The 23,042-nt window shown below is 48.7% G+C and overlaps 1 protein-coding gene and 1 non-coding gene across 4 annotated transcripts in view; one reads left to right on the forward strand and one right to left on the reverse strand.

The window, feature by feature from the left end:
- Nucleotides 1-5,984, forward strand: part of LOC121283608 (plakophilin-3-like) — a 70,128-nt gene extending 64,144 nt beyond the window's left edge. For 2 of the 3 annotated variants that reach the window (XM_041198373.1, XM_041198372.1), the window contains one exon: nucleotides 4,018-5,984. In XM_041198373.1, the coding sequence (XP_041054307.1) occupies nucleotides 4,018-4,189 (172 nt within the window). In that variant the 3' untranslated portion in view covers nucleotides 4,190-5,984. The remainder of the gene's footprint in view (nucleotides 1-4,017) is intronic. The other variant, XM_041198374.1, reaches the window with a different exon arrangement.
- A 15,470-nt stretch (nucleotides 5,985-21,454) lies between these two features.
- LOC121283677 lies at nucleotides 21,455-21,561 on the reverse strand. The gene has a single exon (XR_005944325.1). It is a non-coding gene; the product is annotated as a U6 spliceosomal RNA (small nuclear RNA).
- Nucleotides 21,562-23,042: the final 1,481 nt, after the last annotated feature.

Consider the following 23,042-nt stretch of genomic DNA (forward strand, 5'->3'; position numbering starts at 1 on the left):
ATTGAGTAAAATATTTAATGAAAGTGTCAATGAAGCAATGGAATCACCAAGCTTCTTGCTCTGGCACAGCCATAATGATTTTGAAACACATTTCATTTTAATTCTGAACACACTCTTATTGTCTGTGAAATGATTTGCCAGTCAACCTACGATGTGGTAGTAGGCTGCCTGTAGGAGCAGTGCCAGGGGAGTTATGGGGACAGCTTGACGGACACTGGAGTATGATCTGTTTGAATGTAAAAATCTGTTTCATCTGAAATAATGGCATCACTTTCTTGATATTTACCTAGGAGTCAATGTTCATAATATGCAAAGGCTAAAAACATTAAGCTATAACTTTCTACTTTAAAGCTTCAAACCACCTCCTTAAACAGTTCATCCTACCTTTGCAGTGTCCTGTTTAGTTTTCAAATATTAATTGAATATTGAAATGTTCTGTTCAACTGGTTTGGTGTTTGTTTTCAGACCTGAGAAGAGGGGTCCCAATTTATTATTGTGAGACTATCCCAAAGCATAGATATTTAATTGGAAAGGAATATCTGATAGGCTTACGGTAGCTATTGCCCATTTTAATGTTGCAGATTATTAATACATACAATGTACTTTATCTTAATACACACGTGCGATTTAAATTTACAACGATGAAAGAATTTATCAAAACAGCTGCTTGCTAATTAGTTGCTTAATTTAACAACCATGGAGAGTCCTGCCAAGCATGTTAATGCAACCTTTTGCATCTAACAAGAATTTGTAAGTAAAACTTGTGAATTTTAGGTATTCAAAACTATGCAGATGTTAAATGACTACTGCAGATCAATCACTTAATGTGCATTTTTTAAATTAGTTCCTGGGATGTGGGCGGTGCCAGCTAGGCCAGCATTTATTGCCCATCCCTAATTGCCCTTAAAATGGTGGTGAGTCACCTTGAGCTGCTGCAGTCCATGTGGTGCAGTTACACCCACAGTGCTGTTAGGGAGGGAGTTCTAGGATTTTGACCCAGTGACAGTGAAGGAATGGCAATATAGTTTCAGGTCAGGATGGTGTATGACATGGAGGAAGCTTGGAGGTGGTGGTATTGCCATGCATCTTCTGCCTTGTTCTCCTAGGTGGTAGAGGTCGCAAGTTTGCAAGCTGCTGTCAGAAGAACCTTTGGTGAGTTGCTGCAATGTCCCTTATAGATGGGGTACACTGCTACCATAGTGCGTCAGTGTTGGAGGGAGTGAATATTTAGATGAAGGATAGAGGGTAGATCACGTGAGCTGCTTTGGATGGTGTTGAGCTTCTTGAGTGTTTTTGGAGCTGCACTTATCCAGGCAAGTGAAGGGTATTCCATCACACTCCTGACTTGTGCCTTGCAAATGTGGGGAGTCAGAGGGTGCATTACATGCTGCAGAATTCCCAGCTTCTGACCTTTTGTAGCCACCCTACTTATATGGCTCCAGTTAAGTTTCTGGTCAATGGCAATCCTCAGGATGGTGATGGTAACACCATAGAACTCCAAGGGGAGATGGTTAGAATCTCTCTTGTTGGGGATAGTCATTGCCTAACACCACTCTAAAGTTAACAGACAAGATTCATCAAATGCTTCCGAAGAATAAATAATTGGTCAGTTGTTTGGATCTGATTTTTGCGGAAAGTTTTGGTTACCCAGTATGGGAAATGTTCCAGAACTATCACTAAATAATGTCAGTATTCTGCTGGTGTTTCTGGGTCACATATTTCTATTTTATTGAAATATTTGGTGGGCTGGGCGGAGTTCCTGTGTACTGTATCAAAATAGTATACCTGCTGGGTGTAAATGGATTGATGATATTGTTATATGGAGTATAGAGGGAATCTTAATTGCATGTGAGCTGTTTGAATGTTGATGGTATTTGTACTCAGACTGTACAGAAATGCTGGATCATCTTTCATAGAATCATAGAACACAGGAAGGAGGCTAAACAGCCCATTGTGCCTCTGCTAGCTCATTGTTTAATTATATAATGTGTTTCTATACAAAAAGCATTCTTGTGTTGTGTTACAAGGTATCTGTGGATGTTTTTTTAGATGACGTGCAGGATTTTTCTGCCCCGTTGTGGTGGGACCCACTGCGGGAAATTCGGCAGTCTAGTGAAAAGTCTATTGCCTTTTATTGGGACCGGATGATCCCAGCAGTGGGCGGGGCTGGAAAATCCTTCCTCACAAGGGATAGAAATAAATAGGTTGGGATATCTTGCAGTACAGGTTCATCTCCTATTTCTATAATGCTTGCCACAGTTGTATAAATGTGGGAATATACTTGATTAGTGTGGTAGGATATTTTAAAAGATATGGGGTCATTTTCACTTCAGGCACAGGTAGAAAACTAGTTGTGGTAGATTGATTGCCCACCATAGATTCATACGAACATACGAATAAGGAGCAGGAGTAGGCCACTCGGCTTCTCTGCCATTCAGTAAGATCATAGCTGATAGTAACACTCTGCCTACCCCCGATTACCGGAATTCGCCCTGTTTAACTTGTCATTGGCTTTATTTTCTTTCATGGGATGAACCCAAACTAGATTATTTGGGTGGAATGAGAGGTTAAAAGTTTTTTTAAAAAAAAAATTTGAATCCTAACCCAAAACAGCCCACTTCAGGTTCGAATAATTTGGCAGGTAGACAACCTGCTCATAGTGGGTGGGTAGACAATTTAAAATGGTATAATGAGGATGCATGTACACATCTGTCCACTGTGTTAAATTTAACTCCCCAGTGGGTTTCCCAGGCTTCAGGAAACCTGGCAGCTAAGCGATGGCGAGGACTACAGAATACATCATACATGCCTTGCTGACACCCCGTCAACCTCCAATTCAAAGGCCTACTCCAATCCCCTGCAACAACTTCTCCTCCAGTGTTTTCCACCTAACTGAAAGCCTAGGCTGACTTCCAGCTGGTGAGCTGTTGGTTCTTCCCTGTTCCCTCCCCCTCCCCCACTACCCACTCCTGGAAGGTCAGCGTTCAAATTTCCCCCACTGAATCATTCTTATTCCTACTTGCAACTTGGGGAAATGTAACATTGAGTTTTGTATTTTTCAGGCCAAGGGAACTGTGACAGCCTGTATTTTTTTTTAAAAAGTGAATTCAAGTTTGTGTATGCGCACTTGTGAACAAGTCTGAACTTCTTCTAGATTCTTTACTGACAACAAAATAAGCTTTGCTGTAGAGCAAATCTTCATGACTTTGTTTAATTTGGCAGCTTTTTGATCTAAGTGCCTCTTAGGAAGAGTGATGCTTTCCTTACAATAAAGAGATGATTTGGACTGGGGAAGGAACAAGAATTGCTCTGAAAATCTTTTGAAATCCTGCATGTGAAAACTTGCCATCTAAAATTTGAAGACGGTTAAACATTCTTGACACATGCAGTAGGGTGGCACTACACCAAAAGTATGCCCTTCTAAACTACAAGTTTGAACACTGTTGAACATAGTCATAGTCAAAGGCATAGGAACAGGCCAAAAGTCTCTAGTGCAGATCCTGGTCTTCTGGCCTTGGTGAAATGTTAGCTTTCCCATCCTCTGCTTTCCATTAACCTTCAGTTCATCCAAAATTCTGCTGTCTACTTGCTTTGATGTACTAAGTTGCTCTCACCCATCGCCCCTTTTCTCCCTGTTGTCCCAGTGCTTCAGATTTAAAATTTTCAACTTCCTGTTTAAGTCCCTTCATGTTTCTCCCTCTTGCTTCTCCACCCTGCCCAGAAATCTCCATTGCTCTGACTCCGGCCTTTTGTGCATCCACCCCACCATTGTTGGCCAAGCCTTTAATCATATGCACCCCATGTTGTGAAATTCAATTATTTAACCCCTCCTGCTTCTCCTTTTAAAGCACTCCATTAAAATATGTCCTTTCTAGCTTGATGTCCATTTTAGTTTGCTTTGGGATGTTCTTAAAGGAGCTGTATTAATGCAAGCACTTTTCGTTGTTAATTTCTTTTTAAAAAATCAAAACACGTTCCTAATAGACTTAAATCTGTGATATTTTTCTCCTTCTGCAGAAAGGTTACCAAAAAGATGATTTTATGTCCAACTGAGTTCTACTCTGAGACCACATTCTTCAATCAAAGCTGCAGAGAAGTAGATACTACTGAATGTTCCTCCTCAGAAAAGGATAAAGTAAACTTGACCTATTCCCTTTTCCTTAATTGTTGCAAACTGCTCTCACGTTAACAGAAACTTGTTTGGTGGTGTCTGAATCTACTAAAAAAAATTTGCGACTGAACATCGCCACAAGCAACATTGAGGTTCAGTGACTCTGAAACGTCTACATATATAAACATTTTGATAAATATATACAACATGCCAACCCTTTTTGGAGTAGCAGAATAAGTTTTGTCTAAGCTGTCTTTTACAATGTGTCAGCAAATCCAGTTTTTAACTTTTGTTCATTTTCAAAGTAGAATTACACCAAAAATGATTTTACTAATTTAATTGAATCCTCAAAGTCCTGCCACGACTTGTAGCAGTCAGATACTCCAGCAAGCTGAGTAGCTTAACAGGTTCTAAACCACTTCCACCGATGGGTCAAGTTGTTTAGTGATCTAATTGAAATAAGTGCCACTTTCTGTACCTGAGATGTATAATATCTTTGTAACTTCCAAGGTGCCCAACCTATGTGTATTACACTGTTGATCATACAATTGTTCACTCAGCTAGTTTTTTGACAACGCACACAGTTTAGAAATTTCAAACTATTTGCTGTGTTTTCTTCCTCCCATCTATTAGATTTCTGATCAATCTACTATCTGTGAGCAATTAATTGGTATGGAATGGTCCCTAATGGAGTCAGCAAACTAGGCTTAATGAGACAAAGCAGCGATACAGTGGCTAAAAAGCCAGTATTGGCAAAGTTCATGTGCTAATGTAATAAAGGGTAATGACAAATTCTTGGGGCAGTTTTTATAAATTTATTTACACTTTATTGATAAGTTGGCAGAGGTTCGGTGACATCAATTCCAACATGAGTCTTCAGCTAGGTAGTTACAAAAGAGCATAGGAAGCCCTTCCAAGTCTTAAACGCCATGAGTATTCATTCTGCAGTGAGAGAGTTTTAAGTTGCTGGACCATGATCTTTTTTAAAAAAAAAAAGCTTGAAAAAACACATTTATTTTAGGGTGAATGCTGTATGTTGAATGTATATCCATATAATAATGTCTCCTTCCCATCACCTCCTAAACAAGTCTGTGATAAATTTGCTGGATTTTTCTTGGAGAACTGCAGCAGGAATTTAAAATACATAATCCCAAAGTAACTATTTTGGTTAGCATTTCAAACAAGCCAACTGGATGGAACAGAAAAGCACATTAGATGCGGGGACTGGGGGGTGGTCCTTGGCTTGTATGGAAATCCAAGTCTCTGCTTAACCATTGGCAGATGCTCCACAACTTCTGTAAGGGAGAGCAGGAGGCCTAACGCTGAGGCTCGGAAATTAAGAGGCAGATACTAAGGACAAAAAAAGCAAAAGGGCCTGATAGAGCCAGAACCAAGTATGGAAGGAAATGGACATGAGTGGAGACCGAATCTTGAAGCTGACTGGGAAGCCAGAGAATGAGGATTTGACCAGTCAAGAGAAGTGTTTGCAGTTGGGCTGGGAGGATTGCACCTGTCTGTGGAGTGGAAGAACAGGGCTTGGTCTGTGGTAATCGTGACAGGTCAAATGATTCGTAAAGGCCAAGCAAATTACCAGCAGAAAGATTTATCAATCATGTGCATCTCATTGACCTGTCAAATTGCTGGAAAGTGACTACTGGAATGAGAGAAAGTGATGATCAGAAGACAGATTTTACATAATGTAGATAACTGAGTGAATAATTAGATTCTTTGTAAATGTATGGATTTTTATGAAGAAACCTTGGCTGTTCTGATTTTAAACTGTAAAATGCTAACTCTGCCTTTTATAAACTTGTATTTTATGCTTGCATTATTATCTTCTCAAAAAACTTAAAAGAAAAGCTTTTTTATTTAACCCAGCGTTCCTCTCTTTATTTGTTCAGGGGATGTAGGTATTAGTGGCAAGGTCAACATTTATTGCCCATCCCTAATTGCCCTTGAAAGTAGTGGTGAGTCACTCTTTTGAACCCCCACATTCCATGTGGTGCAAGTGCACTCATATTGCTGTTAGAGGGGGAGTTGCAGGATTTTGACCCAGTGACAATGAAGAAAATGTGATGTAGGGCTGAATTTTTACTGAGTCAGGATGACTTGAGAGCCCTTTAAAAATGGTGGGCAGGGGCAGAATTTTATGCCGGCCAGATTTTACAGCCCTGTCAAAGTCAGTGGACGTTTGAACAGCTCGCTGCGTTTTACAGCCCCACCCCCGCTGCAGCGGGGCCGTAAAATTCCGCCCCAGGATTCCCAACCCCATTCCTGGTCTGTCTGATTTTCACGAATGCCTTTAAAGGCTGTGGGCTGGTTCATGTCAGAAGTCTACACCTGGCACTCCTGACCTGGCTGCCTGATGGGCCTGTTCTAATTGGAATGGAGCTGGGCCAGGTTTTTAAAGAGTCGTGATTCTGGCTCTTGAAGGAACTTCTTAAAAAAAAAAAGGGGGGGTTTCAACATAGCTTCTGTTAAGCTATGGCTTTCTATCCATCATCCCCACCCCTCCCTTGCCTCCACTGGCGTACAGCTGCTTCAACGAAAGTAATGGATGTCTGGGTTCTCAGCCAAGCCTCATTATATACTCTTGGCTGAGAGCACAGGCATCCATTACTCTAGTTGAAACAGTTGCACCCCAGAGAAAACATTGCTTGATTGAGAGCTCTGGTTCTCTGATCTCTGCTGTTAATTTCACACTGTTTGTATACACGAGGTTGTGGTTTCAAGGGCTTGTGGTTTCTGTAATTGATGCTTAAAAGGTATGAGTGATTGACACTTGTGTTGCCTTGCAGTAAGATTACTTATAAATATAATGGAAAGTAATTAGACTTTTTAAAACTATTTTTTACAGGTCCTACTATCACTCTGGCATTCATTGGTTCTCTACGGTATATAGTAGTACGTCAGTGGCCATGGAAGTGCCATACCTTGGTATGGGGGCATGAGGGGTTTTGGGGGGTGTGTGGAGAGGCCATGAGGGTGGGTGAGTAGAGGTGCATAGCTTGGAATAGGTGGCATGATGGGTGAGTTAAGTGGCATAGCCTGGAATGGAGGCATGAAGGACCATGGGAGTGTCAGTGGAGGGCCATAATTTAGCATGGGGGGGCATAAGTGCCCAAGAGCCATGGGGAGGCATAGCCTGACATGAGGTAGCAAGGATGGGGCTTGGAGTGTGTGGGGGATTGAGTGGTGAAGGCAGGAGGAATTTTTTGTTTCAAAAGTAACAAGGTCCCACCACGCAGGCAATGAAGATCCTGCCTTTGTGGGCACTTTCTCCTGAGGTATGTAGGCAAAGCTGGGAATTTTCTAGACTCTCTCTACCCACCTTGGACAAAAATTCAGGCCATAGTTCCAAGTCAGGTTGGTATATGGCTCCAAGGGAATCATAAAGTTGGAGGTGGTGTTCCTGCACCTGCTAACCTTGTTTTTCTAGGTGGTAGAAGTTGCAGGCACTGCTGAAGGAGCCTTGGTGAATTTTTTTGCAGTGCTGTCTCTGTGCTCTGGTAGTATTGAGCGATTGGCACCCCACCCACATGAAACAATCAAGTGGGTTGCTCTGTCCTGGATAGTGTCAAGCTTCTTGAATTTTGGAACTGCACTCATCCAGGCAAGTGGAGAGTATTCCATCGCACTCCTTACTTGTGCCTTGTGGGTGATGGACGGACTTTGGGGAGTCAGGAGGCAAGTTACCACAGAATTCCCAGCCTCTGACCTATTATAACCACAATCAGTAGTGATGCCAGGATGTTGATGGTGGGGATTTCAGCAGTGGTAATACTGTTGAATGTCAGGGTGTGATGGCTAGATTTGCTTTTAATGGCGATGGTTATTGCTTGGTACTTTTGAGACATGAATTGTGTTTATCAGCCCAAGCCTGGATATTGTCCAGGTCTTGCATGAGCGTACAGACTGCTTCTCTATCTGAGGAGTCACGAATTGTACTGAACATTATGTAAATCATCAGCAAATATCCCCACTTCTGACCAAATGTTAGAGGGAAGGTCATTGATGAAGCAGCTGAAGATGTTTGGGCCTAGGACATAAGCGTGATGAAACTTTCTTTTATTCTTTCACAGGACTTGTGCATCACTGTTTAGACTTGCATTTATTGCCCATCCCTAATTGAGAAGGTGGTGGTGAACTGCCGCCTTGAACTGCTGCAGTCCATGTGGTTTAGGTACACCCACCGTGCTGTTAGGAGGGGAGTCCCAGGATTTTGATCCAGCAACAGTGAAGGAAAGATGATATATTTTCAAGTCAGGGTCGTGTCGGCCTTAGAGGGGAACTTTCAGGTGGTGGTGTTCCCATCTATCTGCTGCCCTTGGCTTTTTTGGTGGTAGGAGTCACAGGTTTGGAAGGTGCTGCCGGCGTCTTGAGTGGCACTCTACTGCTACTGTATGTCACTGGTGGATGGGGTGCCAATCAAATGGGCTTGATGCCATTGAAGGTCAATGGGAGATGATTAGATTCTCTCTTATTGGAGATGATAATTGCCTGGCACTTGTACTGGGGCTGAGATAATTGGCCTCCAACAACTGTAATCATAATCATCTTCCTTTATGCTAGGTAGGAGTGGTTATCTTGCTTTTTGTGCACATAGCATATCTGGCCAATTTTCCACATTGTCAGGTAGAAGCCAGATGCTGTACTAGAACAGCTTGGCTAGGGGCATGGCTAGTTCTGGGCACAGGCTGCCAGCAGTTAACAGCCGAGACATTATTGGGGTCCATAGCCTTTGCTGCGTCCAGTGTGCTCAGCCATTTCTTGATAGCACGTGGAGTCCATATTGGCTAAGACTGGCATCTGTGATGCCGAGATGGATCATTCACTCTGCACTTCAGACACTTCAGACATCTTTTGCATTTACATGGTGAACTCCCCAATTGTTAAGGATGGGGCTGTATGTGGAACCTCCTTGGTTAGTTAAAAGCAAAATACTGCAGATGCTGGAAATTTGAAACAAAAACAGAAAATGCTGGAAAAGCTCAGGTCTAACAGCATCCGTGGAGAGAAAAACAGTTAACGTTTCATATCCATATGACTCTTCAGAGCTCTGAAGAAGAGTCATATGGACCCAAAATGTTAACTATGTTTCTCTCTCCACAGATGCTGTTAGACCTGAGTTTTTTCCAGCATTTTCTGTTTCTCTTTTTGCTCCTTGGCTAGTTGTTTGTTTGTGCACCATTATTCATAACAGGGTGTGGATGACTAAGGAGCTTTGATCTGATCCATTGTTTGAGATCACTTAGCTTTGACTTTGGCATGCTGCTTCTGTTGTTTCAAATGTTTGTAGTCCTGTGTTGCAACTTGGTCAGGCTGGTACTTTTTAAAGACTCATTTGAGGGTTGTGGGCTAGGCCAGCATTAATTGCCCATCCCTAATTGCCCTTGAGAAGCTGGTGGTGAGCTGCCTTCTTCAACCGCTGCAGTCAGTATAGGCAGCTTGGTATGCCTGGTGCAGCTCCTAGTACGCTCTCCTACACTCCTCATTAAACTAGTGTTGATCCTCTGGTTTGATGGTAATGCTAGTGTGGGATATGCTGGACTATGAGGTTACAGATTGTGGTTGAATACAGTTCTGCTGCTGATAATGGCCTACAGCTCCTCATGAATGGCCAGATTTCAGCTGCTAGATTAGTTCTGAATCTATCCCATTTAGCACAATAGTAGTGCCACGCAACATGATGGACGGTGTGTAACAGGATAGTGTGTAACTTGGAGGCAATGTTGTTTTCATACTGTCCTTATCCTTTTTACTGGTAGAGATTGTGCATTTGGAGGGTGCTGTCAAAGCTTAACAAGTAAAACGTCGATAATATTTGTAATGGGATAATGATTTTGGTTTTATCCCGGGGATTTTCCAGGATGTCCACTGGACTTAGCATGTGACAGGGCAATTGGAATTTATCTAATAGTCTGCCAAATGCTACATACAGATTTCCATTTTAATTATGCTACTACAGTTCTACTTTATTTATTTAGATTAGATCTAATTATGCTATCACTAAAGGAGTACTATAAATATGCTCATAACCTTTAGGTCATTTGTCCAAGAAATTAGCTAAATCTAGTATTGTAACTCACACCAGGTCCAGTTCACCCATCACCCCTGTGCTCTCTGACCTGGTCTGGCAAGGCCTTAATTTTAAAGTTCTCATTCCAGTTTTCAAATCCCTCTATGCCCTCACCTGCTCCATAAGCCCATAACCTTCTCCAGCTCTACAACTACTGAGGTCTCTGTGCTCCTCCAGTTCTAGCCTCTTGTGAATCCTCGATTTTAATCACATTGGTGGCCTTTGCTCCAAGCTCTAGAATTCTCCTCTAAACCCCTCTGTCTCTCTATCTCTCCATTTAGGACACTCCTTAAAAACCTATCTCTGATCAAGCTTTTGGTCTCCTGCCCTATTATCTCCTTATGTGTCTTGGTGTCAAAGCTTAATTGTTAACGTCTTTGTGAAGTGCCTTGGGATATTTAGCTATATTAAAGGTGCTATATAAATATAAGTTATTGATGTAGTGACATCTTTCCTAGTTGTGTTTGTGACACATTGAACTCAGAGTTTTGTAAAAATGGTGCAACTGCTATTTTGACCACTAGTCATATCAGAGGCTTCCCCTGGATAGTTAATGTCTGTATCATTACAATTATGGTGTTTCTGTAACCTCTGAATTCTCTGTAAATCTCTTCCTTTATTTCTTTGTCAGTACGTCACAGATGTGCAATATTGTTGCACAGCCCTCATTATTTCCCAAACAAAAATAGAAAATGCTGGAAATAGCAGATCAGGCAGCATTTGTGGAGAGAATTTTGCTTCCAATTTCCATCCCTCCATCATTTTCACATGGTCCATCTCTGACACTTCCCTTCCCTTCCTTGACCTCCCTGTCTCATTTTCTGGTGATAAACTGTCCACCAATATCCATTACAAGCCCACCCACTCCCACAGCTACCTCGACAACAGCTCCTCTCACCCCGCTTCCTGTAAGGACTCCATCCCATTCTCTCAGTTCCTTCGCCTCCGTCGCATCTGTTCTGATGATGCCACTTTCAAAAACGGTTCCTCTGACATGTCCTCCTTCCTTAACCAAGATTTTCCACCCACGGTCGTTGATAGGGCCCTCAACCATGTCCAGCCCATCTCTCGCGCATCCGCCCTCACACCACCTTCTCCCTCCCAGAAACATGATAGGGTCCCCCTTGTCCTCACTTACCACCCCACCAGCCTCCACATTCAAAGGATTATCCTCCGCCTACTCCAGCATGATGCCACCACCAAACACATCTTCCCTTCACACCCCTGGCAGCATTCTGCAGGGATGGGTCCCTCCGGGACACCCTGGTCCACTCCTCCATCACCCCCTACACCTCAACCCACTCCCACGGTACCTTCCCAATGCAACCGCAGAAGGTGCAACACCTGCCCCTTTACGTCCCCTCTCATCGTCCAAGGGCCAAACACTCCTTTCAAGTGAAGCAGCATTTCACTTGCACTTCCCTCAATTTCGTTGCTCCTAATGCGGTTTCCTCTACATGGTGAGACCAAACGCAGACCGGGTGACCACTTTGCAGAGCACCTTCGGTCTGTCCGCAAGCGTTACCCAGACCTCCCTGTCGCTTGCCATTTCAACACTCCACGCTGCTCTCATGTCCACATGTCCGTCCTTGGCTTGCTGCATTGTTCCAGTGAAGCTCAACGCAAACTGGAGGAACAGCACCTCATCTTCCAACTAGGCGCTTTACAGCCTTCCGGATGGAATATTGAGTTCAACAATTTTAGATCATGAACTCCTCCATCTCCACCCCCTTTCCAATTTCTCCCCCCCCACGTTTTTTTGCAATAATTTATATGGATTTTTCATTTCCCACCTACTTCCATTATTTTTAAATGTATTTCCATCCATTGTTTTATCTCTACCTTTTAGCCTTTTTTGATTCCTTCACCCCACCCCACCCCCACTAGGGCTATCTGTACCTTGCTTGTCCTGCTTTCTACCCTTAATTAGCACATTCCTTAGATAATATCACCCCCTTCAACAGCTCTGTCCTTTTCTCTGTGACATCTTTTGGTTATCTCCACCTATCACTGGCCCTCTATCCAGCTCTAATTGTCCCACCCCCCTTAAACCAGCTTATATTTCACCTCTCTTCTATTTTTACTTAGTTCTGTTGAAGGGTCATTCGGACTCAAAACGTTAACTGTGCTCCTCTCCGCCGATGCTGCCAGACCTGCTGAGTTTTTCCAGGTATTTTTGGTTTTTGGATTTCCAGCATCCGCAATTTTTTGCTTTTATCTGTGGTGAGAAACTGAGTTAACGTTTCAGATCAACGACCCTTCACCAGAACTGAAGCAAGACAGAAATGCAATTGGTTTTGTGCTGAGGAAGGAGGGTGGAGTAGGAAGAACCAAACTGAAGGTTTGTGATAGGATGAGGACACCAGAGATTAAATGCGGTTTCCTCGGGTAAAAGCCAAAAGACAGAATCATTTCAGTTTTGCACTAAGTGCGGTGATGGGCACGAGAAACGTCATTTTGCCAGCAGGTTTTCACATCATATCATCCCCTTCCCAACTCATAACTTATGCAGTCACGGGAATCACACACAATCGCTGGCGGGCAGCCACCGATTGACCTTCCACGCCATTACCTCACTGCTCCCTCATGCTGGGTGCCATATTTAAAACGTAGCCACGTGCACACTTCTCATTGTTTGCAGCCCTGGACAGACCAACTGAAGATATGGCCCCAAAGCCAGGAAAATTGCAGCCCCCTGATTCAGTGATGCATCCCTTGGATACCTTCTGGATGCCATAGAGGCCCGCCACAAAGTCCTCTACCCCAGCTTTGACCGCAGGAGGCCCATCAGTCTCACCACTCTGACTTGGGAGGCTCCACACATAAGGTTGACCATACTGTGCAAAAAAACTGATGAATGATCTTGTCCATGCCACCAGGGTAAGTCAACCATCTCATCACTCTCAACTCACCCAGTCAAAATCTCATCATACATTTGCTGGCATCTCACTCTGCCAGCTCAAGGGATATCACCACTCACTCACACAAATGCCCTCACATCCCCATCTGGCTTCATCTCCTCTGGAGATAGGCCTCCTCATCCCGTCCATGGCTCCACTCAGCACACATGCACGCCTGTCTTCTTTCTCGTTAGGCTTGGCTCACATTCTCTCCATCTGTCTTTATGCAGGATAAGATCATGCACAATCACCTGGAGAGGTCCTAGACTGGGGGCGGAATGCCAGACATCAAAGTCCTCACTCCTTTTGAGAGTCGAGTATTGGAGCTGGCTGGAGAGGACGTCGACTGTTCCTGCGGCGATGGTGAGGTCCGTGGCAAACACCCACGTGAGGATCCTGCACCACAACATCTCTCTCTCAATGCTACTCTGAATCCACTGTTCTATGTTCAGTGCAGCTGCCAAGCACTAATAATCTCTACTTTCTCTCCTGGGGACATCTAACACGTCATCTGGGGCAACTGTGACATCGACCCCAGCACCAAGAAAACCTTGGATGAGGGACCTGAGTGCAGCACCATTGAAGACCCATCACAGCGTTCACCCACACCCTCCACCATCACAGCGACACAAACACCTTGGTGGGACCTCAATGGAGAGCAGCCTTGGGATAACAATTTGTTAGCACACAATCTGTTCCACAGCAGGCAGAGGCAGGGGCATCCTTGGTCGCCGGCACTCGGAAGACTGTGGGAGGCAAGGAATTTGCTGAGTCCGAATCAGATGATGAGCCTCTGGACTCTGTCTTTAATCAGTTGGTGGAACTGCAAAGACAGTTACGGGAACATCAGGGATGTCCACTGCACTCCTCGGATTGCAAGACACAAAGGAGGTGGCCATCCACCTTCAGTCTGAGGTGATAGCGCCGGCATGCCAACGCATCGAGGTCAACACTGGCAGGATGGCCTTGGTCCAGGACATTGCTCCTGCATTGCTGTGTGGGCTGAACTCCATCGCTGACACCATATGTGGGTTCCAACCGTGTCAATGCGAGAGGGGTGCAGGGCAGCTCAATCTCACTCCAGCTACCCCTTCTCCTCAAGAAGTTAGCCAGGGGTCATTGGGTACTCATAAGGAGGAGGACCAGCAGCTCAACACCCCAGGGCCATCTACCCAGGTGCCCCTGGGAATATCCGGAATTCCAAATCCCCTCTTTGGCCTCCAGCTTCATAGGCCAAGGAGGGTACAGCTGGCTCACAGCAGGACACCTAAAGCAGGTCGGGGTCCTCCAGGTCTCAGCCCTCCAGAGGACACCCGCTAAGATCATCACAGACAGGGCGTAGCAGTCAGCAGGCTGCTTCCACCTCTGCTGCAGGTGTCAGGAGAGCACCAAGATACAGCAGCAGGGTCAGGAAGGTTAAGAAGATGTAACTCTTATTGAGTTAAAACAATCAAACTAAATTAACAAAATTGGGATAAATCAGGCACAGCCCCTAATTCAGGTCAGCTGTAAAACCAAGAACAAAGTTTAAAGGAAACTTACAACTTTAAACCAAAATGTGATAAAAGGGGTCAATAAAACACCCCAGTCCTCGCGGTGCCCACTGAGCACAGAAGGCCTTGAGTGTGCCGGCAGACACCGCGTGCTCCCTTTCTAAAGACATCCGGCTGCGAACGTAGCCGCGGAAGAGGGACAAACAATTGAGCGGGACTCCCCTGTCGATCGCCCACTGCCTGGACCTGTTAATAGACAACTTGGCCAGGCCCAGGAGCAGGTTCACGAGGAGGTCCTCCTCCTTCCCGACCCCCTTCCGCACCGGGTGCCCATAGATCAGGAGCGTGGGGCTGAAGTGCAAACAAAACATCAATAATAGGTTTTTCAAATAACTAAAAAGGGAGTGCAGCCTACCACACCCTATATATGCATGGTCCACGGACTCCACAAGACCGCAAAAAGGGCATGTGTCCTGAGAGTTCATGAACCTATGCATTCTCCGATTATAAGGGACTGCTGCATGCAACACCCTCCAACCCAGGTCCCCAATAGAAAGGGGGAGGACACCTCCGTAGAGGGCCTCCCATCGGGGACCTCCGCCGCCGGACGGCAACAAGGCACGCCAGGGCGTGTCCGGGCAGCGGACAAGGGCTAGAAAATGGAAGGTGTGCAGCAGCAGTCCATACAAAAAGCTCCTCCGCGCCGTGCCAAATGGCACAGAGGTATGTCCCCGAGGCGGCTCATATTGCAGGGCACCAGCACCCGAGGGAGGGTTCGGGGCTTGGGGCCAATGGGGAATTCCGTCCGAACAGGGGAACGTTCAGACGGAAGACCACCGCGCACCTGGGCCACCTCAAGACCTAAAATAACATCAGGTCCGAGCACGACCGTTCTCAGGTCTTGGATGGCATCGGCTGCAACCTGGACACTCACAGACGCGCGATGCGCCAACTCTTGTGGGAGCATCGAGCCCAGTCCTCCGCCAACCAGCACGTCCCCGATCCTGGTCACCCCTGCGGCCACAGCCCTCCTCTCCGCCAACCACTGAAAAGGACGGATGGGCGGATTCCTGAGCAGCGGCTCTCTGACGATAGCCGCTACTCCTGACGGGGGAGAGCTGCGTCGCGAGGCGACCATGTTCCAGACTTTGATCAGGTCCTGGTAAAAGACGGGCAATGCCTGCAAGGAGCCACTGAGGCCCCTCTGTTCTATAAACAGGAGCTGTACGTCATAATTCAGGCCGTGCACCTGACGGAAGAAATACGTTGTCAGGTCACACCATCTCTGAGGAGGCTCGACGTAAAGGTATCGCTGCAGGGTCTGAAGGTGGAAAGTCGCCACCTGTGTGCATAGGCACACTAGCGCTTGACCACCCTCCCTAAGCGGGAGACTCAGAACCTCAGCAGCGACCCAGTGCAATCTTTTGTCCCAGAAGAAGTCAACCAACAATTTCTGGATTTTTTGTGACAAAGTCCGGGGGAGGGGTCAAAGTGACCTGTCAATACCACAACATGGCGGCGATCAGCTGGTTTATGACCAGAACTCGACCTCGGTAAGATAGCACTCGGAGCAGTCCTGTCCAGCGCTGCAGGCGAGCGGTGACTTTCGTCTTCAGTTCCTGCCAGTTTGCCGGCCAGGATTCCTCAGCAGGGCAGAGATGGACCCCCAGGTAGAGGAGGCTGGTCCTGCTCCAGGTGAAAGGCCTGAGCACCTCGGGTAGGGGATCCATTTGCCACTGACTGACCAGGAGTCCAGAACATTTATCCCAGTTGATCCTGGCAGAAGAAGCGGCAGAGTAGACCTCCTGGCACTCGCGCATCCTCCGCAGGTCAGCCGGGTCACTAAACATAAGGAGCACGTCATCGGCGTAAGCCGAAAGGACCACCCCGATGCCCGGCCCGCGCAGAACCAATCCCGACAACCTCCTCCGCAAGAGGCGCAGGAAAGGCTCCACGCAAATAGAATACAACTGGCCAGACAGGGGGCAGCCCTGACGTACCCCTCTCCCAAAGCGAAGGGGCGCCGTCAGGGACCCGTTAACCTTCACTAGACGCTCCGTGGTGGTGTACAGAAGTCGGATCCGGGCAACAAAATGCGTCCCGAACCCGAACGCTCGCAGAGTTCCGAGTAAGTATTCGTGATCCACCCTGTCGAACGCCTTCTCCTGATCAAGAGACAGGAAGGCGCTCGACAGGCCAGCCCTCTGGGAATGGTGGATGATGTCCCGGACCAGATGGATGTTATCATAAATGGTTCGGTCCGGGACAGTGTAGGACTGGTCAGGGTGGATCATGTGGTCCAGCACGGTGCCGAGCCGAGAAGACATGGCTCGGGCGAAGATTTTGTAGTCCGTGCTGAGGAGGGAGACCGGGTGCCAGTTTTTGAGAAGGCGGAGATCCCCCTTCGGCAGCAGAGCAATCACGGCCCTGCGCCACGAAAGGGGCATCTTCCCGGTAGCAATGCTCTCCCTCAGGACCCCCGCGAAGTCGCTCCCCAGGACATCCCAGAATGCCCTGAAGAACTCCACGGTCAGCCTGTCTAGTCCCGGGGATTTGCCCCTAGAGAGACCGTCGAGTGCGCCGGTCAGCTCCCACAGACTTATAGGGGAGTCAATCTTTCCGGCGCACTCCGGGCCGACCTGCAGCAGGTCCTCCCACAAAACTCTGCAAGCGTCCTCGCTGGATGGACCCAGAGAGAACAGGGCAGTGTAGTAATCTCGGGTGATGGCCCTGATGTCCTCTGGGTCCGAGACAAGGGATCCATCGTCGGCCAGCAGCGTAAAGAGCTGCTGACGGACCCCTTTTTTCCAGCGAGTAGAAGAAGGGGGAGCCACGGTCCAGCTCCTTGAGGAACCGGATCCGCGACCTCACGAACGCGCCCTGAGACCTGACCAGTTGCAGGTCCCGCAGCGCTCCCTTCTTCTCATCGTACACCGACCGCAGGGCCGGGTCCGCGTCGGGCTGATGGAGACGTGCCTCCAGGTCGAGCACCTCCTTTTCCAACTCCTCGACCCTGGATTTGCGTCTCTTTGTCGACCCCTTCGCATACTCTTGACAGAAAACTCGGACGTGAGTCTTGCCCACGTCCCACCATAGCCTCAAGGAGGGGAAGCCTCCCCGCTTCCTTCTCCAGCTGGCCCAGAAGCGACGGAACGAGTCCAGGAACCGCTGGTCTTCCAACAACAGGTTATTAAAATGCCAGTACGCGGACCCCGTCCGAGCGCAGAACGAAGTGAGCTCCGCCCACACCAGACGGTGGTCCGTGCACGGAACCTGCTGTATAGAAGCAGCCGGAACGCAGGACACGTACGCCTTCGAAAGGTAAAGGCGGTCGAGTCTGGACGCTCCGACTCCAGGTGACACAAAGGTGAACAAGTTGGAGTCAGGATGGAGATTTTGCCAGACGTCCACCAAGTCGAAGGACCTGACCAGGTCCCGCAACTTACTCACACCTCGCGTGCAGTGCGGGGTACCGTGACGGTCCAGGGCCTCGAGAGTGCAATTAAAATCCCCCCCGAGGACGATGCACTCGCCAGTGTCGATGGAGTCGAGATGAGTGGACACTTCTTCAAAGAACTTCGTTTGCTGCTGCGTGCTCAGGGGAGCGTACACATTCACAAAGTGAAGCACCGCCCCCCCCAGACGCACAGTCAGGTGCAGCAACCGGCCTGGCACTGGCTCCTTGACCCCCAAGATCTCCGGCTGAAAATGCGGGGCCAACAAGATAGCCACCCCGCCAGAATTGGAGGCTAGGTGACTCATGTAGACCCCCCCCTCGCCACTCCAGGAGCCACGTGGCTTCGTCTCCCGGAACGGTATGGGTTTCTTGCAGGAAGCACAACGCGTACTTCCCGTCCCTGAAGACCGAGAAGTTCTGGAACCTGCGCTGTGCGCCCCTGCTGCCGCGGATGTTGAGGCTGGCTATAGTTGTCTTCATCGTCAAAGGTACATCAAACCTCCGCCTTAAATAAAAAAGAAGAGGACTTTTAGTCCTTCCTCTCCTTCAGGAGCCCAGCGAGAAACGTTTGGACCCTCCGCCGCACGTTCCTATCCAACTCGGGAGCTTTGAAAGCCTCACGAGTGGATCAGAACACCAGCGGATATGAATGCCACCAGTCCAAGGCCAACTGAACCCTGTCTCGGCGACCGCGATGACTCACTAGAAAGTCCCGGAGTTCCCTTGGGGGGATGAGGGGGGAGTCAGTGGAAGGCACCAGGGGATCCACCGCCTCGCTAGAGAACGACTCAGCGTAATCTCCGGTGCTCACCACCAACACCCCGTCCTCTTCCGGGTCGTCGCCTCCAGCTTCCAACCCCTCCCCCGCATTGAGTACAGGGGCTGATTCGGAGCTGTCAGCTGGCTCCACCTGTACCTCAATCCCACCCCCAGGATCAAGGCCAGAGGGGTCCTCTCTGGTCTGCTTTACTGTTTTCGGGTCAGAGGGCAGCGGCAGTTCTGATGCCCGCTCTCCTCCCGGCACCGGGTCGTCCGGGGAGCTCAGGACAAGCTCCTGACCTAAAACTAGGACGCCTGGTGCTAAGGTTTGAGAGGGAGCGGGAAGGCCTTCCTTCTCTCCGCCACCCAATGACCCATTAACATTTTTTAAATTTTGCAGGCTGCAGTCCCCCGACGAGCCAGAAGGTACCTCGGGGGTATTGAGTGTGTCCGAGTCGGGCACCACCACAAGGGAGGTGCCCTCAGTGACCCCCGAGGGGCCCTGTTCAGGGGACTGCAGCAGACTGGTAGGGGGAACAGTGTTTGGTGTGGGGGTTTGGGATTCCCCCAGAGGGCAGGGTGAGGTTTTGCTAGGTGGAGACGCCACCACCGCTTCCTCGGGGGAAGGGACACATACAACTTCTGCAGTTTGGGCATCGCCCACTTCCTCCTCCGAAGGATGACGTCTCTTCCGGGTCGGTCTGGGGGCTAGGGAGACCTCAATCTACGAGGCCCCCTCCTCCTTGTCCAGCCCTCCCGGACACTCCACCCTCTGGGGTTTCATTTTATCTTTCCCCGGCTCAGGATCCCGCGTCCTTTCCCCGCCGGCCCCGGGAGCACACGCAGGGACGATGCCGGGCCCAGCACTCGGCGCCTTAGCGCCCACGGGCCCGGGAGCACACGCGGACACGACGCTGGGGCTGGATGTTGTTGTTTCCCCCGAGCTGGTGTTTTCAGATGTTTGGGGGGTTTGGGGCGTTTCAGGGGCCGCCTCCAGGTTGCGGGTCTTCCTCCACACCTTCTTACGGCGTGGGGGCTCTCTCCCCGCCTCACCGGCAGCCGAGATGGCAGTGGCTGCCGGCGTCACTTCCCCTTGCGGGGCGGGAGATGGAGTGGTGGCGGGGGGAGGAGGGGCGGTGCCAGCCGCGGCCACTTGGGTGGGGCTCGTGGCCTTGGAGGTGGGGCAGTTCTTTCTCACATGCCCCGCCTCCTTACAGGCATGGCACCGCATGCCCTCCGCGGTCCAGAAGACCCGATAGGCGGTCCCCTCAAAATTAATTGAAAAGGCCCCCTCCAGGCACTCCTCCCAGGCCAAGCGGATGAAAACCTGGCGCTGGAAGGAGTACACGCGGCGGAGGGCCGAGTCTTTGAGGCTGAGCGGGATTGGTGCAACCCCCGACCTGACCTCCCCCAATTTATTAAGGTGGGGGAGGAGAAGCTCACTTGATAGGAAGGGCGGGACATTAGATATAATAATTCTCTGGACGGTGGCCTCAAGGGGATCCACCACCCACAGTGAGCCCCTTCTGCAGGGCGAGGTGCACCGCCCGCTCGGACCTCAAGAAAAATATGGCCTTTCCATACATTTTAGAGGCCGCTACTATGGCTGAGGGGCCGACGACCCCAGTCATAGCCTTTACGCAGGCCTCAATAGTCATCTCAGGGTGAGCTTAGCACTTCACCCCGAGGGCCCTCGTTAGGAGGCGGAATGGTGACAGGGCAGCAGGAGCAGCAGAAGCCGCAGAAGCAGCCACCCCCGCATAGGTCTTTTTTAGAGGCCCTGCCACCGGTGACAAAACCGGGTCCACATTAGCCCTTGAGGGCCCGGCCACAGGCGATGGTGAACTGGCCTTAGGGCCAGAGCCACGCCCACCCTGAGAGGGATTGGCCATTTTTAAAATTTTTAATTTTTTTTACATATATATTTTTTTTAATATATATAAGGTTCCTCTCTAGGGAGGGAAGGCGGGGGAGATAGGTAGAAATAACCTCCCCTCTTTTTGGCAGGAGAGGAGAGGAGAGGAGGGAGACGAGTAAAGGACAGGGAGGCACAGGAGGGAAAGAGGAAAAAGTCCAGGTGGGTGTCACCGATGCTGGATGGAAGTTGGGTGGGGGCCTGATGGTCTTCTTGCAGGGGGAGGCGATGTCTTCACCAGCCACTGCTGGCCTTACCGGGAAAGGGCTGGGTGGATGGGGGAGGGGTGGCAGAAAGGTGGTTTTCACCACACACACACACCCACCTTTCTTCCTTCCCCAAACCTTCCTGCAGTCTTCTTTCCTCCCCCTACAAAACACAGTCCTTAATTGCCCCCACCTTAACACAACAAAATCCTTAGACACCCACCTAGGATGTTGTCCTTCAAACTGGCAGTTCTGGCCTCCTGGCCTTCCTGTCCTGTAGCAGCAACAGAAGCTGTTGTTCTTCTCTCCCTCTCTCTCCTTTTGCTCCACAGGGGTATGAGCAGCAGCAGCAGAACACAGCAACAGCAACCCTCAGAAGCAGCAACAGCAGTAGCAGCAGGGGAACAGGTTGAAGACAACACTGAGGAGCAGCAACACCAACAACACACACCTTCTCTCCTCAGTGTCAAAGTACAAACTGAATCCACAACTGCCTCAGCGAGCTCGTTAAGAAGATGTAATGTTTTGTAAGTCTAACATATGGAACGCTTCACGAATTTGCGTGTCATCCTTGCGCAGGGGCGATGCTAATCTTCTCTGTATCGTTCCAATTTGAATATATGTGCTACCGAAGGGAGCAGTTGCAAAGCCTGGGCATGGGTGTTAATTACTTGTACATAATGTTCACTATTATTAATAAACTCCCAAGAATGTCTCCTTGCCTGTGGTTCCTTGTTATGATGAGCAGTGTTCATGTCACTCAGGTGTGAAACCTTGGTTCCTGCACAAAATAAAGGCAAGCCTGTCATTCCAGGGCCTCTTCCCTGAGCTCTGTGCAGCCTTCAGACCACAATAATAGTTTGCCCTCACACTCCCTATACACATCACTGATGCCTGCACCTCGACGGTGCTTGTCATTTATTGCCAGAATGTCATGGGCAGGCGTCACAGAGTTCCGGCATTCTCTCTGTGTGCTCTCAGCACCTTTTAAGGTGGGGCTGCCCCCCATCTCATCAGCATTAGTGACTGGTGATGCTGTGCTCCTGAAGGGCTCAGGGGCTTAAGGTTGACAAAGGATCAGGTGCATTTAAAGTTTCATGGCTGCATCTCCATGATATGACCCTGATCACAGAGTGAAAGTGCGCTGCTCTCAGCTAGACAGGAGTCAGACATTCATGGAGGCAATGTGAAGATTGATGGCTTGTCCTCACTACATGTGGTCATCATCCTCCTGTAATCTAGTGACTATGAAAGTCTCCACTGTGCCTCCATGACATGAGTCTGAGCACTGAGGGTATGTGTGCACAGGAGTCTAACATTCAAAGATGCAAGGTCAGGATGTCAGGACTGTCCTCATAGCATCTGATCATCATCCTCCACGAATCGTGGATATGAGGGCCTCCTTGTCTGGCCAGTGTGATGGCCTCATTGTCGACATCTTCACCTTCGAGGACCTAATCACAGTCATCCCCTTCGACGTCGTCCTCATCCATCTCATCCTCAGGCAGGTGGTCTCCCCGTTGCAGCGCCAGATTGTGTAGCATGCAGCAAGGTACAATGATGCACAACATCTTTGGTGGACTGTATTGCAGTGCTCCAACAGGCCTGTTGAGACACTAGAACCTCATTTTCAAACTGCCTATCATTTGCTCCACCAAAGTCCAGATCGCAGAACGAGCCTCATTATGTCGTCATTCTGCTGCAGTCTGAGGCCGCTGCATGTGAGTCATCAGTCACAACCTCTCTGGATGTCCTTTGGCCTGAGGATCCAACCCTGCAGCCTTTCTGGACTCTGGAAGATGTCAGATACCTGAGACCTGCTAAGGATGTAGGTATTGCGGATGTTCCCTGAGAATCATGCACAAACCTCTCGGATGCGTTTATGGTGGTCATGCACCAGCTGAATATTCAGCGAGTGGAAGCCCTTGTGGTTGACGTAGGTGACTGCTTGTTGCCACGGAAATCTAAGCACCACGTGAGTGCGGTCGATGGCACCCTGCACCTGTGGAAAACCTGAGATCTGTGCAAATCCCAGCGCTCCTGCTTCCTGTTTTTTCTGATCCCAGGTGAAATGCACAAGGTTCTGTGCTTTCACAAAGATGGCGTCCGTGACCTCCTGGAT

The sequence above is a fragment of the Carcharodon carcharias genome, chromosome 10 (assembly GCF_017639515.1).
Source record: "Carcharodon carcharias isolate sCarCar2 chromosome 10, sCarCar2.pri, whole genome shotgun sequence".
Taxonomy (NCBI): domain Eukaryota; kingdom Metazoa; phylum Chordata; class Chondrichthyes; order Lamniformes; family Lamnidae; genus Carcharodon; species Carcharodon carcharias.